At 39.1% G+C, this 17,513-nt stretch overlaps 1 protein-coding gene across 1 annotated transcript in view; it reads left to right on the top strand.

Annotated features, from left to right (window-relative positions):
* Positions 1–746: 746 nt before the first annotated feature.
* Positions 747–17,513, top strand: part of rad51d (RAD51 paralog D) — a 35,125-nt gene continuing 18,358 nt past the window's right edge. Inside the window, exons 1-3 of the mRNA XM_061962735.2 lie at positions 747–1,176; positions 1,281–1,342; positions 15,129–15,247. Coding sequence (XP_061818719.2) covers positions 1,095–1,176; positions 1,281–1,342; positions 15,129–15,247 — 263 coding nt within the window. The 5' untranslated portion in view covers positions 747–1,094. The remainder of the gene's footprint in view (positions 1,177–1,280; positions 1,343–15,128; positions 15,248–17,513) is intronic.

The following is a 17,513-nucleotide window of genomic DNA, read 5'->3' as shown; positions in this document are numbered from 1 at the left end:
GTTGAAATAAATAATGAAGATAAAGATTGTAAAAGCCAGATTGGTGGTTTTAGCTGATATAAAGACTTCCAGGTGTTTATATATGTTTATGTTTAAGTATTTGGCAGACGCTTTTATCCAAAGCGACATACATAAAAAAATACATCTAAAACAATCACTGTAAACATTATCATTTAAGGGAAGAATGTAATACAAAATATCAATACAAAGTGTCAAAACAAAATAAACTCTCTGCTGCTGCAGCAACACAAATACAGTCTATAAGATATATAGATATCTAATGTATTCATACATTGTTTATGTAGGATATACGCATGTATATATAACCTAATTATATTGTTTCTTGAACTTAAAAATAGCTGACTGTTTTTTCCCCCTTCTCTGGTATTATATTCCCAGTTTTGATCTCGGACGTCTGGTCATTTATAGCATATAAGAATATAATATTACTGTTAAGCAAACTATGAATAATAAAACATGCCAAAACATGTGTCCTTTATCATAGCTACACGCATGACAAAAAACCGCGTGGAAAATCAGTGATATTCAGTGAGGTAAAATGAATTAAATGCGCTGACAGTTCATTGCTCCTGCCAAATGAATTGTACTGAGTGGAGCGGATCACCACTCCAAGATGGCGGCCCCGCGTCTCGTCAGCGCCAGTAGGCAGTAGCGCTCGATGCTGCGTCTGCTTATAAGATGTCTATGGTAGCAAGTGTGTGTCTATTTACTCAATAAACTACACTACCCATGATGCATTGCGACTTCCTAGATTGTATGTCATCAGAAGCCGCCGCGTCAAGCATGACTTAAAAGGAACTGTTAAAACAGTTTGTTTTTTTTCCTTTTTCAACTCCATAAACAACATACCGAGCCTCAAGAAAGTCCGTCCGTGCTATACGGCGTGTCCTTCTATTCCGACAAAAACGGCCTCACCAGGCGGCGACGTCGCCCAAACTGAGCTAGCAACGATGCTACAAACACGAGTCGCTAGCTCTCCTGATTGACAGCTACTTCAAGTTTGAATTTAAACTTTTTTTTTAAAACTCGCTTATTTGTTCCAACTAACTGTTTCTCGACAATGAGAGACTATCATGGTGCTCTTGAGAGAAGGGATGTGTCCTGGACTGGATGAAGTTTTACTACGCCGCTTGCGAGACGCTCATATTAAAACAGGTTGGTGTATATTTGCTCAGTGACGTAATAGTGCAACCATTCCTCTTAAACGAAAAGCTGAAATTAAATCAACTAAAGTGTTTCTCCTTTCCTTTCTCCCACAGTGGAAGACCTGGTCTCGTCCAGCATCGAAGAGCTTGCACAGAAATGTTCGGTGTCATATACGGTATTTAACCTCTTAAGGCCCAAGCTGTTTGTTTACATGCTTTTTTTTTTATTCCTCTTTGCTATTTGGGCTTATTGGACTCTAATTAGAATAAAAACTAAAAATCATATTTTAATATGATGTACTTAGTCCATAAGTACACAAACGTGTACTTCATGTGTAGTGACATGCACATTTTTATTTTTACACTTTTTTCCCCCCAAAATTCCATTGTATGTTATACTCTTCTGACACCACCAGATAGCAGTATCAGTGTCCATATGTCGGCATAAGACCCCAATTCAGTAGTGTCCACAATTTTGGAAATAAGAGTTAAAAGGTGCTGTCCACGCATGTGGCCACTAAGGCCTTTAGAGGGAGAACATGACGGGTTTGCTGAGTAATTGTGCAACAGAGTGGTTCAAAATGACAAACACGAATTGGTTAATATTTGCGTATTTGTATGGAGGTTTTGAATGGGATGTCCAACGTGCAACCACTGTGTCGAGCAGGGGTGTCAAACACTCTTTTAACTGTTATATTTTTTTTATATTATTAGCGTTTATGTTTTGTATGTTATGAACGGGTAATTATTCATAACCAGCCACCTACCCATGTCAAAATCTCCCCAAACTTGTCCCAACGTTTGTGCTACCGTGAATAGGTTTTATCCGGCCCGCGGGATGAGTTTGCCAAGTATAAAAATTAACCGGAAATTTTTGAATGAAAGAAACTGTTCTGAATGTGTCCACTGGATGTCGCAATAGCAATTATTTGTATCTTTGTAGATGATGCTACATATGTACCAGTGACGTGCGGTGAACTATACACCAGGTGAGGCATAGATACTTTAGGACAGTGTTTTTCAACCACTGTGCTGCGGTAGTGTGCCGTGAGATACAGTCTGGTGTGCCGTGGGAGATTATCTAATTTCACACATTTGGGATAAAAACATTTTTTTGCAAACCAGTAATTATAGTCTGCAAATGATGTGTTGTTGTTGTTGTTGTTGAGTGTCGGTGCTGTCTAGAGCTCGGCAGAGTAACCGTGTAATACTCTTCCATATCAGTAGGTGGCAGCCGGTAGCTAATTGCTTTGTAAATGCAGGTAAAAAGGTGTCTTATGCTTAAACCAAAAATAAACAAACGGTGAGTGCCCTTAAGAAAAGGCATTGAAGCTTAGGGAAGGCTACGCAGAACGAAACTAAAACTGAACTAGCTACAAAGTAAACAAAAACCGAATGCTGGACGACAGCAAAAACTTACTGTGGAGCAAAGACGGCGTCCACAATGTACATCTGAACATGACATGACAATCGACAATGTCCCCACAAAGAAGGATAAAAACCACTGAAATATTCTTGATTGCTAAAACAAAGTAGATGCGGGAAATATCGCTCAAAGGAAGACATGAAACTGCTACAGGAAAATACCAAAAAAAGAGAAAAAGCCACCAAAATAGGAGCGCAAGACAAGAACTAAAAAACTACACACAGGAAAACAGCAAAAAACTCCAAATAAGTCACGGTGTGATGTGACAGGTCGTGACAGTACACCTACTTTGAGACAAGAGCTATATTGATGCATGGTTGGTTATGGTTTAAAGTCATATCCAACAATTGTGACAATTACTTTTAACTGTCAACTGAGTTTATGATTTCTGCTGGTGGTGTGCCTCCAGATATTTTCAACGCAAAAAATGTGCCTTGGCTCAAAAAAGGTTGAAAAACACTGCTTTAGGAAATGTTTTTCTTATCTTTTTTATTTAAAGTCATATGTGCAGCTCTAATCATTGTTGATTTAGGTTGCACATTAAAGTAACAGGAAAAAGAAGGGAGTTATTCGCTTTCATAAAAACGTTATCATAATGATTTTATGATATGATAAATGGGTCCAAAAAGTATTTGATAAAGTTATTAAATACATTTTGGTCCCATTTGGTTTTTAACAAAATAAATCAAGTATTGCGAGTGTATCTTACCTTTTCTGTATTTGTATCGGAAGCAGCATAAACGTACTTTGTATGATCACATTAATTTTGTCTTAAAGTCCAGTTTAAGACTTAAGTTTAAGTTTTCAAGTATTTCATCTTGGATACAGTATATAATCCTCCATATTGGCAGACACATTCATTTAATTAAATTTCATTCCAAGCATAAAACAATATTTTTGCATCTGACAAAAAACACCCACAAACGCTGGCTTACTCTAATAAAAATGCCTTTTTTGTTATAAATAGTTTGAAAAAAAAAGGCTGGCTTCCGCCGGAGAGACACGTGTCTGCTAGATTGAGCGCCCCACTTCTCCCAGTATGGCGAGTCAGAGTACTGCTGAGGCATTGAACTGCAAGTTGACAATATATCGCCCCCTACTGTGAGGCAGAGGTACTTGCTGCCTCATGGCCTGCCTTTTCCTCGTGGAAAATAATAATATTATATCTTCCAAATGTAAAATTCTATATTTTTCTTTTATAAAAGAAAAATACAATTAATCCAAATGCTGCTAAATTTCTTGACTCATTTTTTTAGTCAGTTGCCAGTCTGGTAGTAAGCACGTGCAGAGTGGGCAATTGCTGATACAAAATTTGCATGTGCATAAAAACGCGTCGCTTTCAGAAGCCGTCTCAAGAGGTTTTCAAAAGACCTGATTCGTTTCGCAAACATATCTCTACCACTGGGCTGATAATACAATAGTACCTTAACTTATGAACTTAATTTGTTTCTGTGACGAAGCTCAAAAGCAACATCACTCTTCGAAATAAATTAATCTATTTATTTGGTCACAATTTTAATGGAATGTACTACAAACAACTACAGTAATTTTATGAAGTAGAGTAATAATAATGTACAGTATTTACCGTGGAGAGTGGACTTCTACAATATCGTCTTTCAACTGTTTTTCCGTCAAACACAACATCAGCGGCTTCTCCATACTTTCATTGATAAATGTCTGCCTTTTAGATATTGTTTTACAACTATGGCTGACTTTGACATAGTTTTCCTCCTTTGGGCAAAATGGAACTCCTTAGAAGTTACTCACTTTGGCCTTGGTTCTGCTCTAATAAGATAAAAATACTGATCTCACCCTGTTTCTTATCTATGCGCACACAAACATATTGTTCTCCCTAGTTTTAATGGTGTCAGAAATGTCTGTGCTAAACAAACGCGCCAAGTTAACTTTCGGTGTTGATCTCTGCCAAAGCTTGGCAGCAAGGGAAACAAAAGCATGTGACAAGTGCGACCATTTTAGAGAAAGCTCCGGAATTAAGACAGCTCGGTCTCCTCTCCAGCGCTGGTATTGCTATTGTTTGTACTGCATGCGCGGTCTTTCTGGCGTCACTTCCTCTCCGAACTCAGTTTATAAACGATCAAGGAGTCCATACAAAGCTAAGAGCCAGAGATTCAAGAAATAGACAGCGCACTTACCCGTGTAAAAAATTGTCCGAGGAGGGGGGCCTTAAACGCTGGTTTAGTGTGGCTGAAACGGGGCTTAGGCTAAATAATTATTCATTTAAGGGGTTATCCGTCTTAGTGTAGACCAGGGGTGCTCACACTTTTTCTGCAGGCGAGCTACTTTTCAATTGATCAAGTCGTGGGGATCTACCTCATTCATATATATAATTTATATTTACTTATTTATGAAATATATGTTTTTGTTAACAAGTTAAAGGTGTTTAATGATAATGCAAGCATGTTTAACACATATAGTTAATATTGTTAAAAAATTAAAAGTGTTTAATGATAATACAAGTATGTTTAATACATATAGTTAATATTGTTAACAAGTAAAAGGTGTTTAAAGATAATGAAAGCATGTTTAACACATATAGTTAATATTGTTAAAAAATTAAAGGTGTTTAATGATAATACAAGCATGTTTAATACATATAGTTAATATTGTTAACAAGTTAAAGGTGTTTAATGATAATACAAGCATGTTTAACACATAGTTAATATTGTTAAAAAATTAAAGGTGTTTAATGATAATACAAGAATGTTTAATACATATAGTTAATATTGTTAAGTTAAAGGTGTTTAAAGATAATACAAGCATGTTTAACACATATAGTTAATATTGTTAGTGAAGTGAAGTGAATTACATTTATATAGCGCTTTTTCTCAAGTGACTCAAAGCGCTTTACATAGTGAAACCCAATATCTAAGTTACATTTTTAAACCAGTGTGGGTGGCACTGGGAGCAGGTGGGTAAAGTGTCTTGCCCAAGGACACAACGGCAGTAACTAGGATGGCCGAAGCGGGGATCGAACCTGCAACCCTCAAGTTGCTGGCACGGCCGCTCTACCAACCGAGCTATACCGTTAATAAGTTAAAGGTGTTTAAAGATAATACAAGCATGTTTAACACATATAGATTCCTTTCTTTCATGAAGACAAGAATATAAGTTGGTGTATTACCTGATTCTGATGACTTGCATTGATTGGAATCAGACAGTGGTGCTGATAATGTCCGCATTTTCGAATGGAGGAGAAAAAAAGTCCTCCTTTCTGTCCAATACGACATGAAAGTGGTTGGTTTTTGGCATCTTATTTGTCCAGCTTCTGTACTCCTTTGTATACACTTTACAAGAAATACATTGTCGGCAAAGTCCGTAGCTTGCTAGCTTGTGCACGCCAGCTTCCTGAGACTCTTATTTTGTTAGCGCAACTGTGCAGTCGGTCTTTGGAGTTTTGACGACAGGTACGGCGCCAGAGTCTGTTGAAATAAAGTGTTTCTCGCCTTCCAGTCGGTAATTTTAATGAGCTGGCAGCAGCCAGCGTCATCTCAGAAGACCCTCGGGTGCCGTGAATGTCAATCAAGTGACAAAAGTGACGTCATAGTGAAGATTTATGATCGCTCATTTTTAGGACTATTTTTTTAATGCCTGGCTGGTGATCGACTGACACACCCTCCGAGATCGACCGGTAGCTTGCGATCGACGTAATGAGCACCCCTGGTGTAGACATAGCCTTAGAAATGAAGAATCTGGTAGGACTCTTCCCTGGAAAAGGGAGGGTACTGCTCCGCCAAGTCAACTACAAAATCGGTTATGTTTTTGATGATTTCTTCTTTTTTTTTTCCCCCAAAACACTCAACTTGAAGTACCACTGTACAATTAAACAAGAAAATATGAATTAAACAACACCAATAATTTTGGTTCGTTTTTTTTTTTTTTTTTTTTTTTTTTTTTTTTTAACCATGAATTGATTTACCGTACGTGGACCCCGACTTAAACAAGTTGAAAAACTTATTCGGGTGTTACCATTTAAGTTAAAGTTAAAGTTAAAGTACCAATGATTGTCACACACACACTAGGTGTGGCGAAATTATTGTCCGCATTTGACCCATCCCCCTTGATCACCCCCTGGGAGGTGAGGGGAGCAGTGGGCAGCAGCGGTGGCCGCGCCCGGGAATAATTTTTGGTGATTTAACCCCCAATTCCAACCCGTGATGCTGAGTGCCAAGCAGGGAGGTAACGGGTCCCATTTTTATAGTCTTTGGTATGACTCGGCCGGGGTTTGAACTCACGACCGAGTGGTCAATTGTATGGAATATGTACTGTACTGTGCAATCTACTAATAAAAGTTTCAATCAATCAATCAAAGTCCGATTTCAAGTAAATACATAGCCAGTATCGCTGATAAGATACATTTTACTTTCACTTTTTAAGTGATTTAAAAGAGAAAAAATTAATTAACACAAAATGTTTTTAATCAACACAATTATAATGAATTTACCAATATTTAACGTAGCTATACAAGCAAACATTTGTCTGAGCAAAATAAAGTCAATCGTGTCGTCGGACTTGTTTCAAACTCAAAGTCTCATGCAAATTTTGATTAAATCGGCTGCAGTTTTCTGACCTCAAGGGTTGTTTTTTGCATGCGTGATCAGTAGACAAACCAACTGGTCAGAAAGCGTCAACTCGGTCACTTGGATGGAGCCAAAAGAGCTGGGGGCAGTGTTGGGAAAGCACTATTTAACCCTCCCCTCCTTGATAAAATGTCAGGTTTGGGAGGTCACTCGTGGAAGAATATAGAAAACTGTAAAGGCAATATGAAATATTTGTGGCACCTTAACCTTGCAGTTTGGATTATTAAAGGGTAAACATAGTTGTTTGTCGCAGAGACAATGACCACAACTATCCAACTAAAACTTGTGTTTTTAGGATATATTCTAGGCTTGCTTTTTGACCTCTTCTACCCACACAAATATTCATAGCCTCTCCCAAAGTGCTCCGCTGGGCCTTGTTTCATGATTACGGGTGCTCTTACACTTCAGAAAAAGTTTGTTGGAGGAACTATTTATGATGAAGTTTACGCTCTGCAGCCCGTGAGGTCAGGCTGAGATTTTTATTCCAGCATCTCTCCTCGCTGCAAATGATGAAAGAGCAAAAGGGCTTGCATGTCTTGGTGGGTTCAAGCTGCTAATGAATGCTATAAATCAGAGGTGTTCAAACGTTGCCCTTTTAAGGGCCGCTACAACAAATCAAAGCATGCGAGCGCCATTTTGATATTTGGAAATTAGAAAACAGGCTAAAACCAGTCCAACGTTGTTACCGGTACTCTAAAAAGTGTGTGTATATGTATGTGTCTATATTTGTTACAGCTGTCAAAGATAACGCGTTTAAAAAAAAGCTAAAGTACCACTAGGTGTGGTGAAATTACCCTCTGCATTTGACCCATCCCCTTGTTCCACCCCCTGGGAGGTCAGGGGAGCAGTGAGCAGCAGCGGTGGCCGCGCTCAAGGATCATTTGGTGATTTATCCCCCAAATCCAACCCCTTTATGCTGAGTGCCAAGCAGGGAGGTAATGGGTCCCATTTTTAGAGTCTTTGGTATGACTCGGCCGGCCGGGGTTTGAACTCACGACTAGAGATGTCCGATAATGGCTTTTTTGCCGATATTCCGATATTTTCCAACTCTTAATTACCGATTCCGAAATCAACCGATACCGATATATACCGTCGTGGAATTAACACATTATGCCCAATTTTGTTGTGATGCCCCGCTGTATGCATTAAACAATGTAACAAGGTTTTCCAAAATAAATCAACTCAAATTATGGAAAAAGGTGCCAACATGGCACTGCCATATTTATTATTGAAGTTACAAAGTGCATTATTTTTTTTAACACGCCTCAAAACAGCAACTTGGAATTTGGGACATGCTCTCCCTGAGATAATCCTGATACTCACTGTAACTATAGGAAGTACTATACTTTGACTTTCACAAAGTGCATTATTTTTTATTTTCTTTAAACATGCCTCAAAACAACAGCTACGAAAACAATGAAGGCACACAGCTTCAGTCCAGAGTATACTAGAGTAATAAAGTAAACAATAACATAGTCCTCCTTTAGTGCAAGACTGCTTGGCATACTGTATAACAGGAAATTATAATCTGGGCTCAATCTGCCCTGCTCTAACGTATTTGTATGAGTAACAAAAATGTGCTGCAAGGTAGTGGTGAGTAGAGATGCGCGGATAGGCAATTTATTTCATCCGCAACCGCGTCAGAAAGTCGTCAACCATCCGCCATCCACCCGATGTAACGTTTGATCAGAACTGCACCCGCCCGCCATCCGCCCGCACCCGCCCGAAGTTTTATTTACGGAGGCAATAATTGAGCATGGATTTCCAATCGCACTGGCTGATCACATGGGACAGTTAAATGTTTGTAATGCAACCTTTAAAAATCATTACGCGGTGATCGCGGTCCCAAAAATAAACGTTTCTTGCATGATAATGTCCAGAAAAATTCGCTTTATATTACTATAGAGTCCTTTTAACGAATGAGTTTGATGGTTTATCACAAACCTTAAATGAAATAAGTCCTTTGTTCTCCTGCACCATGCGTGCACTTTGGCCTTGCTTCGTGTTTGGTGCGCAATCCTGTCGGCTGTATTTCACAGCACGACATACTGTTAAAAGTGTTTATACTATTTATGCTTTCAAGTCCAAGTTGAAGAAATCTTGTTAAATGTTGACAGCATAACTACCAAAATACAGAAGTATGTCCTTAATATTTTTGCAGTGCTATTTCTGTTGAAAAGTTCAAATGATTACATTAGAGATGTGATGTGCCACTTTTCAAGTGTCTGATGGCTTAAATTAATTTTCATTAATTTTTCATATTTTGAATTCTTTTGAAAGGCTTACAAAAAAACTACATTTGAATTGTAATTCCATGCTATTGACAGGACTATTAATTTTAATGAAGTTAGCTTATCATGTTTACAGTATGATAATTGTGATAGAAATGTGAATTTTAGGCACAGAATATTTTTTACAATTGAACAAGGCAGTAGATTATACAAGCTTGGACAGAAAGTTAATAATGACACCAATTTTTTTTTTAATGGAATTGTTTAGTACTGTTTTACCATTTGTTTACTGTAAAAAGTGTTTATACTGTTTATACTTTCAATTAACAAATTGAAGTCTTGTGAAAGGTTGACAAGATAACTGGCATTAACTGTCAAAATAATTTCAAACTATTGAAGTTAGCTTACAGAATAAACATGCCAATCAACCCATATGATTTTTGCTGTAATATTTTTGTTTTGAAAAGTCACTGTGACTGATAGAAAAGTGATGGTTTTAGCAACATTTTAACCTGTCTGAATGCTAATAATCATTTTGCGTCGGGGGGCGAAGCCCTGAACCCTCCACCAGGACTTTGTCCTGGACCTACCGGGGCCTGCGGCCCTTGGACCCTGGCTACTAGGTTTTTCTGATTTCAAAAGTTGGCAGGTATGGTGAGGTTATAAAGCTTTTGCCTGTTAAAGAAAGGAGACTGATCCAATGCAGCACAGACTTTCGCGTGCCACGCTGTCACGACCCAGACGCACACCAGTGCGCAATCATATGGGAGCCGCGCTGAGCGCACCTCCAAGCGCGTCTCACTGCCGGCGACGGCCAGGTATGGGCCCACGCTCCAGCGCCATCCATTTTCAGGGCTAGTTGATTTGGCAGGTGGGTTGTTACACACTCCTTAGCGGGTTCCGACTTCCATGGCCACCGTCCTGCTCTCTATATAAACCAGGGTGAGCCCCACCCCTTTCGTGAGCGCACTGCGCGCGGAGTGACCCCTGTTACGCGTCCCCGGCAACAGGGGTGGCGGGCAGGTAAGCTGCGCGGGCGGAGCGCGCGGAGTGACCCATGTTACGAGCCCCCGGCCACGGGGGTGGCGGGCAGGTAAGCTGCTTACCTGCTGCGCGTGACGCCGGCCGCGGCGAAGGCGGACGAGGCGGGGTGTCGGTGCGGTGGGCGCGGTAGTGACCCTGGACGTGCGTCGGGCCCTTCTCGCGGATCGCCTCAGCTACGGCTCCCGGTGGGGCCCTCTCGGGGGAAGGGGCCTCGGTCCCGGACCCCGGCGAGGCGTCCCTTCTCCGGTCCGTAAAAGTGTCCATCTCTTTTCTTTTTTTTTCTTCTGTTGTGGCATATGCAGCAGGTGCCTGCTCGTTTTTCGTATGTGGGTAACAACATTTAACTATGTATATATATTTCCGAATTAGTTTAACTGCCACCCGCAAAAAAAAAAAAAAAAAAAAAAATCAGATAAAATCGTTTTTTTTTTTATTTCATCCGCCCGATCCGCGGACTCCGCGTTTGTGCCCGCAAACCGCGCATCTCTAGTGGTGAGTGCTTGAAGTGGCCTAGCAGTCAGCCAGAGCTTCTGAAATGCTGCGTTGAGACAGGGTACCTCCGTTCACTGCAAGCTGCAAAGTGTGCGCCACACAGGGCAGACTAGCCACACCAAACTCCACCGTAGCTTTTGCCATATTGCGTGCGTTGTCCCTGACCACAAAGTGGGCTTTTGCCCTGGGGTGTTTTTTGTTGTATTTTTGTTTTTTCTCGGCGGAGTCTTTAAGCGACAACTGTGTGGTACTACTTTTTTTCGGTGTTTGCTTTTCATCCATCTTCCGCTTGTATTCATCGTGTATCTCCTTATGATTCTTGAAGAGGTGGGAGATCAAATTGCTCGTATTAAAGGAAGACGTCTTGGTTCCTTTTGCAGTCATTGCAAATTGCCAGTTTTTTATCCGTCGGACACACTTTAAAATAATCCCAAACCATAGACATGGTGTCGTTAGTCAGTCACCGAGCTCGCTGGCTTGTTAGCCACGGCTACAGCACCGACAACAACACACTCTTGTTGTTGTTATGCTGTGCTCGCGGCGGTTTGATGAGGCCATCAAGCGTCGCCAGTAAACCTCTCATGCTGCAGTCGTGCTGCAACTCCTGTGTTGTGTGTGGGATATAATAAGCAAGATACCTGAACAGTGCACTTTATGATATATATCCTCGCCACATTGTTCAGATATTAATTGACAACCCAAAAGAAGATATTTGTCATTTTCAAGCTAACACACAAAGAAAGACAGCCATGTGAGACATATTAGTCTTTAACACTGGTTGCTGTGTTAACACCGGACGGTGACCAAGAAGACGCAAATTATTATGCACTCAGTGTAGTTATACATAATATAGAATACAATTAGTTTATTTCTTCATATGAACATAAACATTCACACATATTTTCATGCACTGTACACTGGTGCTGAGTGTTCTTTTTGAACAAACTATAGATCAGTTATATTTTTTTGTTGTCATAATTGTCCAAATAGATGGTAGACCTTCATGATAAAATGTACACATTACATTTTAATAATGGAACAGAAAGTAGTTCCAATTTTATTTTACATAATATAAAAAATATGATTTCTCGCGGTTATGCACTCCAAATTGCCAACAATTCATGTATACAACTTTGTGTGTAAACAATTTAACACTGAATTATAGCAACTCTCAATACATTCTTAATTTTAAGGGTTGAGCGTTTCCATTATTGCCTGTTAAAGAAATACTATTATTTTAATACAAGTGTACGCACTGCGCCTAATTTAATTTTACACTCCGCTCAGAACAAGTGAATACGTTGTACCCCTCCGTGCACCTAGCTCGACCCAGCCCGTTTGCTTAAGAAAATTGTGGACTATCTGCTCGACAATTTTTATAATACACTCTTGAATTCACTTTCGGAAATTAACCCAATAAAATTCTGAGGCTTAAATTAGTCTCTTAGTCTGAATTGATTCTGAAATAATGTGATACACCATATTCAGATTTATTTAAATGCATCGGTTATGCAGAGTTGATTTAATAAGTTGTAAATTAATTAGCCTTAATAAAATGGATGGATGGATGGATGGAAAAATGGTATTAAGACAACTTCGAATATACTTTATACTTTATATTTTAGTCAACAAAATTTACTGTAATTCTAGTCGACTAAAATGTTGAGGAATTAATTAGAGTAAAACAAGACTAAATCTAAATAAATTTAGATGATTAAAATATGACTAAAACTAAAATACATTTTCGTCAAAAGACTAAAACTAAATTAAAAACGGTTGCCAAAATTGACACTGTTGGGCTATATTTTAACAGTATACATTTTCAAAAGATAATTTATGATACTTTTGGAGAAATTGCAGAAAGTTGTTTATAAATTTGACTGTGAAGCAAAATTTACGCGCAATGTATCCCAAAGCATATCCGATAAATATTTTCTCGACCACAAGAACGTATTGATTATTTTAGTAATCGAGTAATTTATCAATTAGTTTAATTCAGTAATCGAATAAAACACCTTTTTTTTTTTTTGTGTCAATCACTATTTTGAGAAAAATATTTGAAATAAAAAAAAATTTTGCTTTCTCTTTTTTGTTTTTTTAAATGCACAACATTAACATTGAGTAGGGAAAAAAGCTATTTGCAGTTCGCCACCACACAGATCACGGCACCCACACACCACCACTTTCATGTGCCGTATGTCCGCCTATTTTCCAGGCCCACCTGTGTGAAGTTGGCCTCTTGCCGTAAAAATTGTTGTTTGTGCTGTTACGGTTTAAGTAATTTTAAAATACATTTTCTGACTAATGATGACATCCAGCCTCCCCACCTTGTCAAAATCTCCCCAAATATGTCCCATTTGTTTGTGCTCGTTTCTGCTGCAAACATTTTTGTTTAACAATTATAGTTTTTTTTTGTTGTCATTATTAGTTTGGGAAGATTTTGACAAAAAAAACTAAAACTTAATTAACATAAAAACTATAGTAGTTAGACAAAATATTTGCAGCACAAACATTTGGGACAAGTTTGCAGGTAGTTCGACAAGTTGGAGGTGGGGAGCAGGGGGCTGGTTATGAATCGTAAAATGTTAACATAAAAACTACCGTATTTTTCGGACTATAATTCGCAGTTTTTTTCGTAGTTTGGCCGGGGGTGCGACTTATGTGTGAAATTATTAACACATTACCGTAAAATATCAAATAATATTATTCAGCTCATTCACGTAAGAGACTAGCTAAATAATATCATTAGACGTATAAGATTTCATCGGATTTAGCGATTAGGACTCAGTGACAGATTGTTTGGTAAACGTATAGCATGTTGTATATGTTAGTTATTTGAATGACTCTTACCATAATATGTTACGTTAACATACCAGGCACGTTCTCAGTTGGTTATTTATGCGTCATATAACGTACACTTATTCAGCCTGTTGTTCACTATTCTTTATTTATTTTAAATTGCCTTTCAAATATCTATTCTTGGTGTTGGGTTTTGTCAAATAAATTTCCCCCAAAAATGTGACTTATATATGTTTTTTCCCTTCTTTATTATGCATTTTCGGCCGGTGCGACTTATACTCCGGAGCGACTTATACTCCGAAAAATGCGGTAATAATATGACAAAAAATGTTGCAGCACAAACCAATGGGACAAGTTTGGTGAGAGTTTGACATGGTTGTGGGCTGGTTATGAATAATAACATGTTAATAAGATAACAACTTTAAATGTCAATAAAAACTACAATAGACAAAAAAAATTGCAACACAAGCATAGCACAAATAAATGGGACACGTTCAGGGAGGTTTTGACAAGGTGAGGGGCTGGTTATGAATAATAAAACGTGAGTCACATAAAAACTATTACAGACAAAATCTTTTTGCAGCACAAATAAATGGCAGTGTTATTTTACAATTTGCAACAATAAAAGGAGCCAATGTCACATAAGTGTTATATCTATTGGTTCTGAATAAAATGGAGGGCCACCTTAGAGGTTCCCCTATATAAAGAACATCTCAGAGTTTCACTACCATTTTTTTAGACTAAATCTTCTCTTGGCAACTGACCGAAAGGAAGATTTATGTTTAGAGAAAAAAAAATCCTGTCTTCTGAGTCTGCGAACATTTCCACTAATTGGGACCCAGCAGATTTGCCAAAGTTGCCTGACTACTTTTCTACTTTTGGACTTTTATACAGGAAGTCCTATGTGACAGGAAGAAGAGTTTCATCAAAATACAAGTGGTCTTCTGCACTAAATGTGCTCCAATCCAGATAAAGTTGTCACTTCATTGTGTGTGTGTGTGTGTGTGTGTGTGTGTGTGTGTGTGTGTGTGTGTGTGTGTGTGTGTGTGTGTGTGTGTGTGTGTGTGTGTGTGTGTGTGTGTGTGTGTGTGTGTGTGTGTGTGTGTGTGTGTGTGTGTGTGTGTGTGTGTGTGTGTGTGTGTGTGTGTGTGTGTGTGTGTGTGTGTAGGGTAGCTATAATGAAGAAGCATATGTGCTACCTGTTAGCGACCTTAGCACTGACCCCCTGCGCTCTAATGAGCATGTAGCCTAGCAGCACTCGGCAGCTCGTGCCCTGTAGCATTTATCCATTAATTAACCGCTTAAACTGGGTTCGTGAGCGACAGTGACTGCACATCCTACAAAAAGGTCAAATGTCATCGTTGTCTTTCAGGCTCTGCTAACCATCCGCAGAGTGCTGCTGGCACAGCACGCCGCCTTCCCGGTGTCGGGCGCCGATCTCTACGATGAACTGCTCAGCTCCACCGCCATCTTGTCTACTGGGAATCCCAAGTAAGACAATTGTCATTATTCTGTATAGACGGGACTATGACAGCTTTTTTTCCCACCATGACGATGTATTCTGCAGTGTGTGATGTTTTAGCACCCGACACTCATCAGTCTAGCCCTGTTGTGTTGGATGTGGCTTTCTATTAGAGAGCCACATTATTTTGTTTTTAACACCTGATTATTGGGTTTTTACAGACATACAATTGACAAAAGTAAACACAAATACTTCACAAGCTGTTTTCCCCCCGCGCGTCTGTCTGTCTGTGTGTGTGTGTGTGTGTGTGTGTGTGTGTGTGTGTGTGTGTGTGCGTGCGTGCGTGCGTGTGTGCGTGCGTGTGTGTGTGAGAATAATGATACCAAAAAAAAGAGAAAATAATAGTAATAACATTAATAATAAATAAATACAATAAAGAAAAAAGAGAGAATAATGAAACAAAGACAGCTGCATTCCTGAATGGCCTTAGAGAGATATATATAACAACTAACAAGCACACAAAAGGCCTTCCAATTTAACACAATGAGTCTTCTAGCCAACAAAGTAGTGAATGCTACAATATTCTTTTTGGATTTGCTATGGGTTTGACTGAGGTGCTACCCCAAATAGTCCACTTAGAGGATTCAATCCTTTTTGCCAGTGACCAAAGCACCCTATCACCTCCAAAACCCTCAAATCTAGACTCCAAACATCCCAGAACAAGCTAGTCAGGTTACTTTTAGACCTCCACCCCAGATCATACCTCACTCCAACCCACTTCTCCAAAGTGGGCTGGCTCAGGGTGGAGGACAGCGTAAAACAACTTGCACTGAGCCTAGTCTATAAAATCCGCTACACTGCCCTGATACCGAAGTACATGTCAAACTACTTCCACAAACCACGTTAAACCCAGATTCCGATCTAACAAAGGTCTAAACTAATTCTCCTTCGATGCCACATCAATATGGAATGCACTCCCAACAGGTGTAAAAGAAAGTGCATCTCTATCCTCCTTCAAAACCGCACTAAAACAACACCTCCAGGCAACTTCAACCCTTGACTAACACTCTCCCCCTTCCACATCCCACCTCCCCGGATTGTAAATAACCAAATGTAAATAATCAAATGTATTTCTAATGTATATACTTGTTCTTATGCTATCTAAACTCACTATGTTCTTTGCTCGCTGTACATATCCTACCAAGTCAGACCTACACTGTTTCAATGCCCATTTCTCTGATGATGCAATTGTTGATGACTGAAGTGCTGATATCAACCAAACCCTCCTCATCCCACCCCCCGGATTGTAAATAATGTAAATAATTCAATGTATATACACTGATGATTAACTTGTGTGATGACTGTATTATGATGATAGTATATATTTGTACCATTAATTGATTACGTGGACCCCGACTTAAACAAGTTGAAAAAACGTATTCGGGTGTTAACATTTAGTCGTCAATTGTACGTAATATGTACTGAACTGTGCAATCTACTAATAAAAGTTTCAATCAATCAATCAAAAATCACAGACAAGATGTTAAACAATTTCTGTTCAATCGCTGTTCTGGGATGGGCAGAGCCAAAACATAAGTATTCAATTAGCTGGAGACTGTTGATACCGATCACACGATACAGATATTCCGTCTTACATCTTAGCTAGTCAAACCTTGGTATAATTAATACGATGTATTAGCTTGGATTGGATGAGGCTGTGTCTTGCACAAATAGAACGCTACTTAAAATCTCTCTCCAGCTATCCTCAGATAGGGTCACTCCTCAATCCTCCTCCCAAAGTGACTTGATTGAATTTAGAGTCTCAGAACGTAAAATAAAAAATTGGTTATAAATACATGTAGTTGATCCTTTTAAAGTTGTAAGCAGTGTCAGAAACACGTCTAAAAGTGTGTCAGTCGGAATATCTGGAAACCTAGGGAATGTATTACGAACAAAACTGCGGTTCTCCTGATATCTAAAAAAGTGTTGATTAGGAAGTAAAAATGTATCACAAAGTTGCTGGAAAAAGGCAATAAATGTCACACGAACCTTTCAGATTTAGCATTAGCCTGTTAGCATTAGCATTGAGTCACTCGGGTTGAGGCTAGTAACACAAATAATGTGTCACTGACTAATTTTACAGCATATAACACATTTTTTGATCTGATTTATCTTCGTTTCACTCGTTTAAGGTCTCTTTTTTCACATTCATCCTCAACCAAGGTCATCGAGCCCCAGTGATCAGCTGGAGTCGACGTTTCGAAGTCTGTCTGAGTACTGAAGAGTTTGTCCACT

The sequence above is a fragment of the Nerophis lumbriciformis genome, linkage group LG09, assembly GCF_033978685.3.
Source record: "Nerophis lumbriciformis linkage group LG09, RoL_Nlum_v2.1, whole genome shotgun sequence".
NCBI lineage: Eukaryota > Metazoa > Chordata > Actinopteri > Syngnathiformes > Syngnathidae > Nerophis > Nerophis lumbriciformis.
The sequence above is the reverse complement of the archived record's forward strand: the minus strand, read 5'-3'. Positions and strand labels throughout refer to the sequence as shown.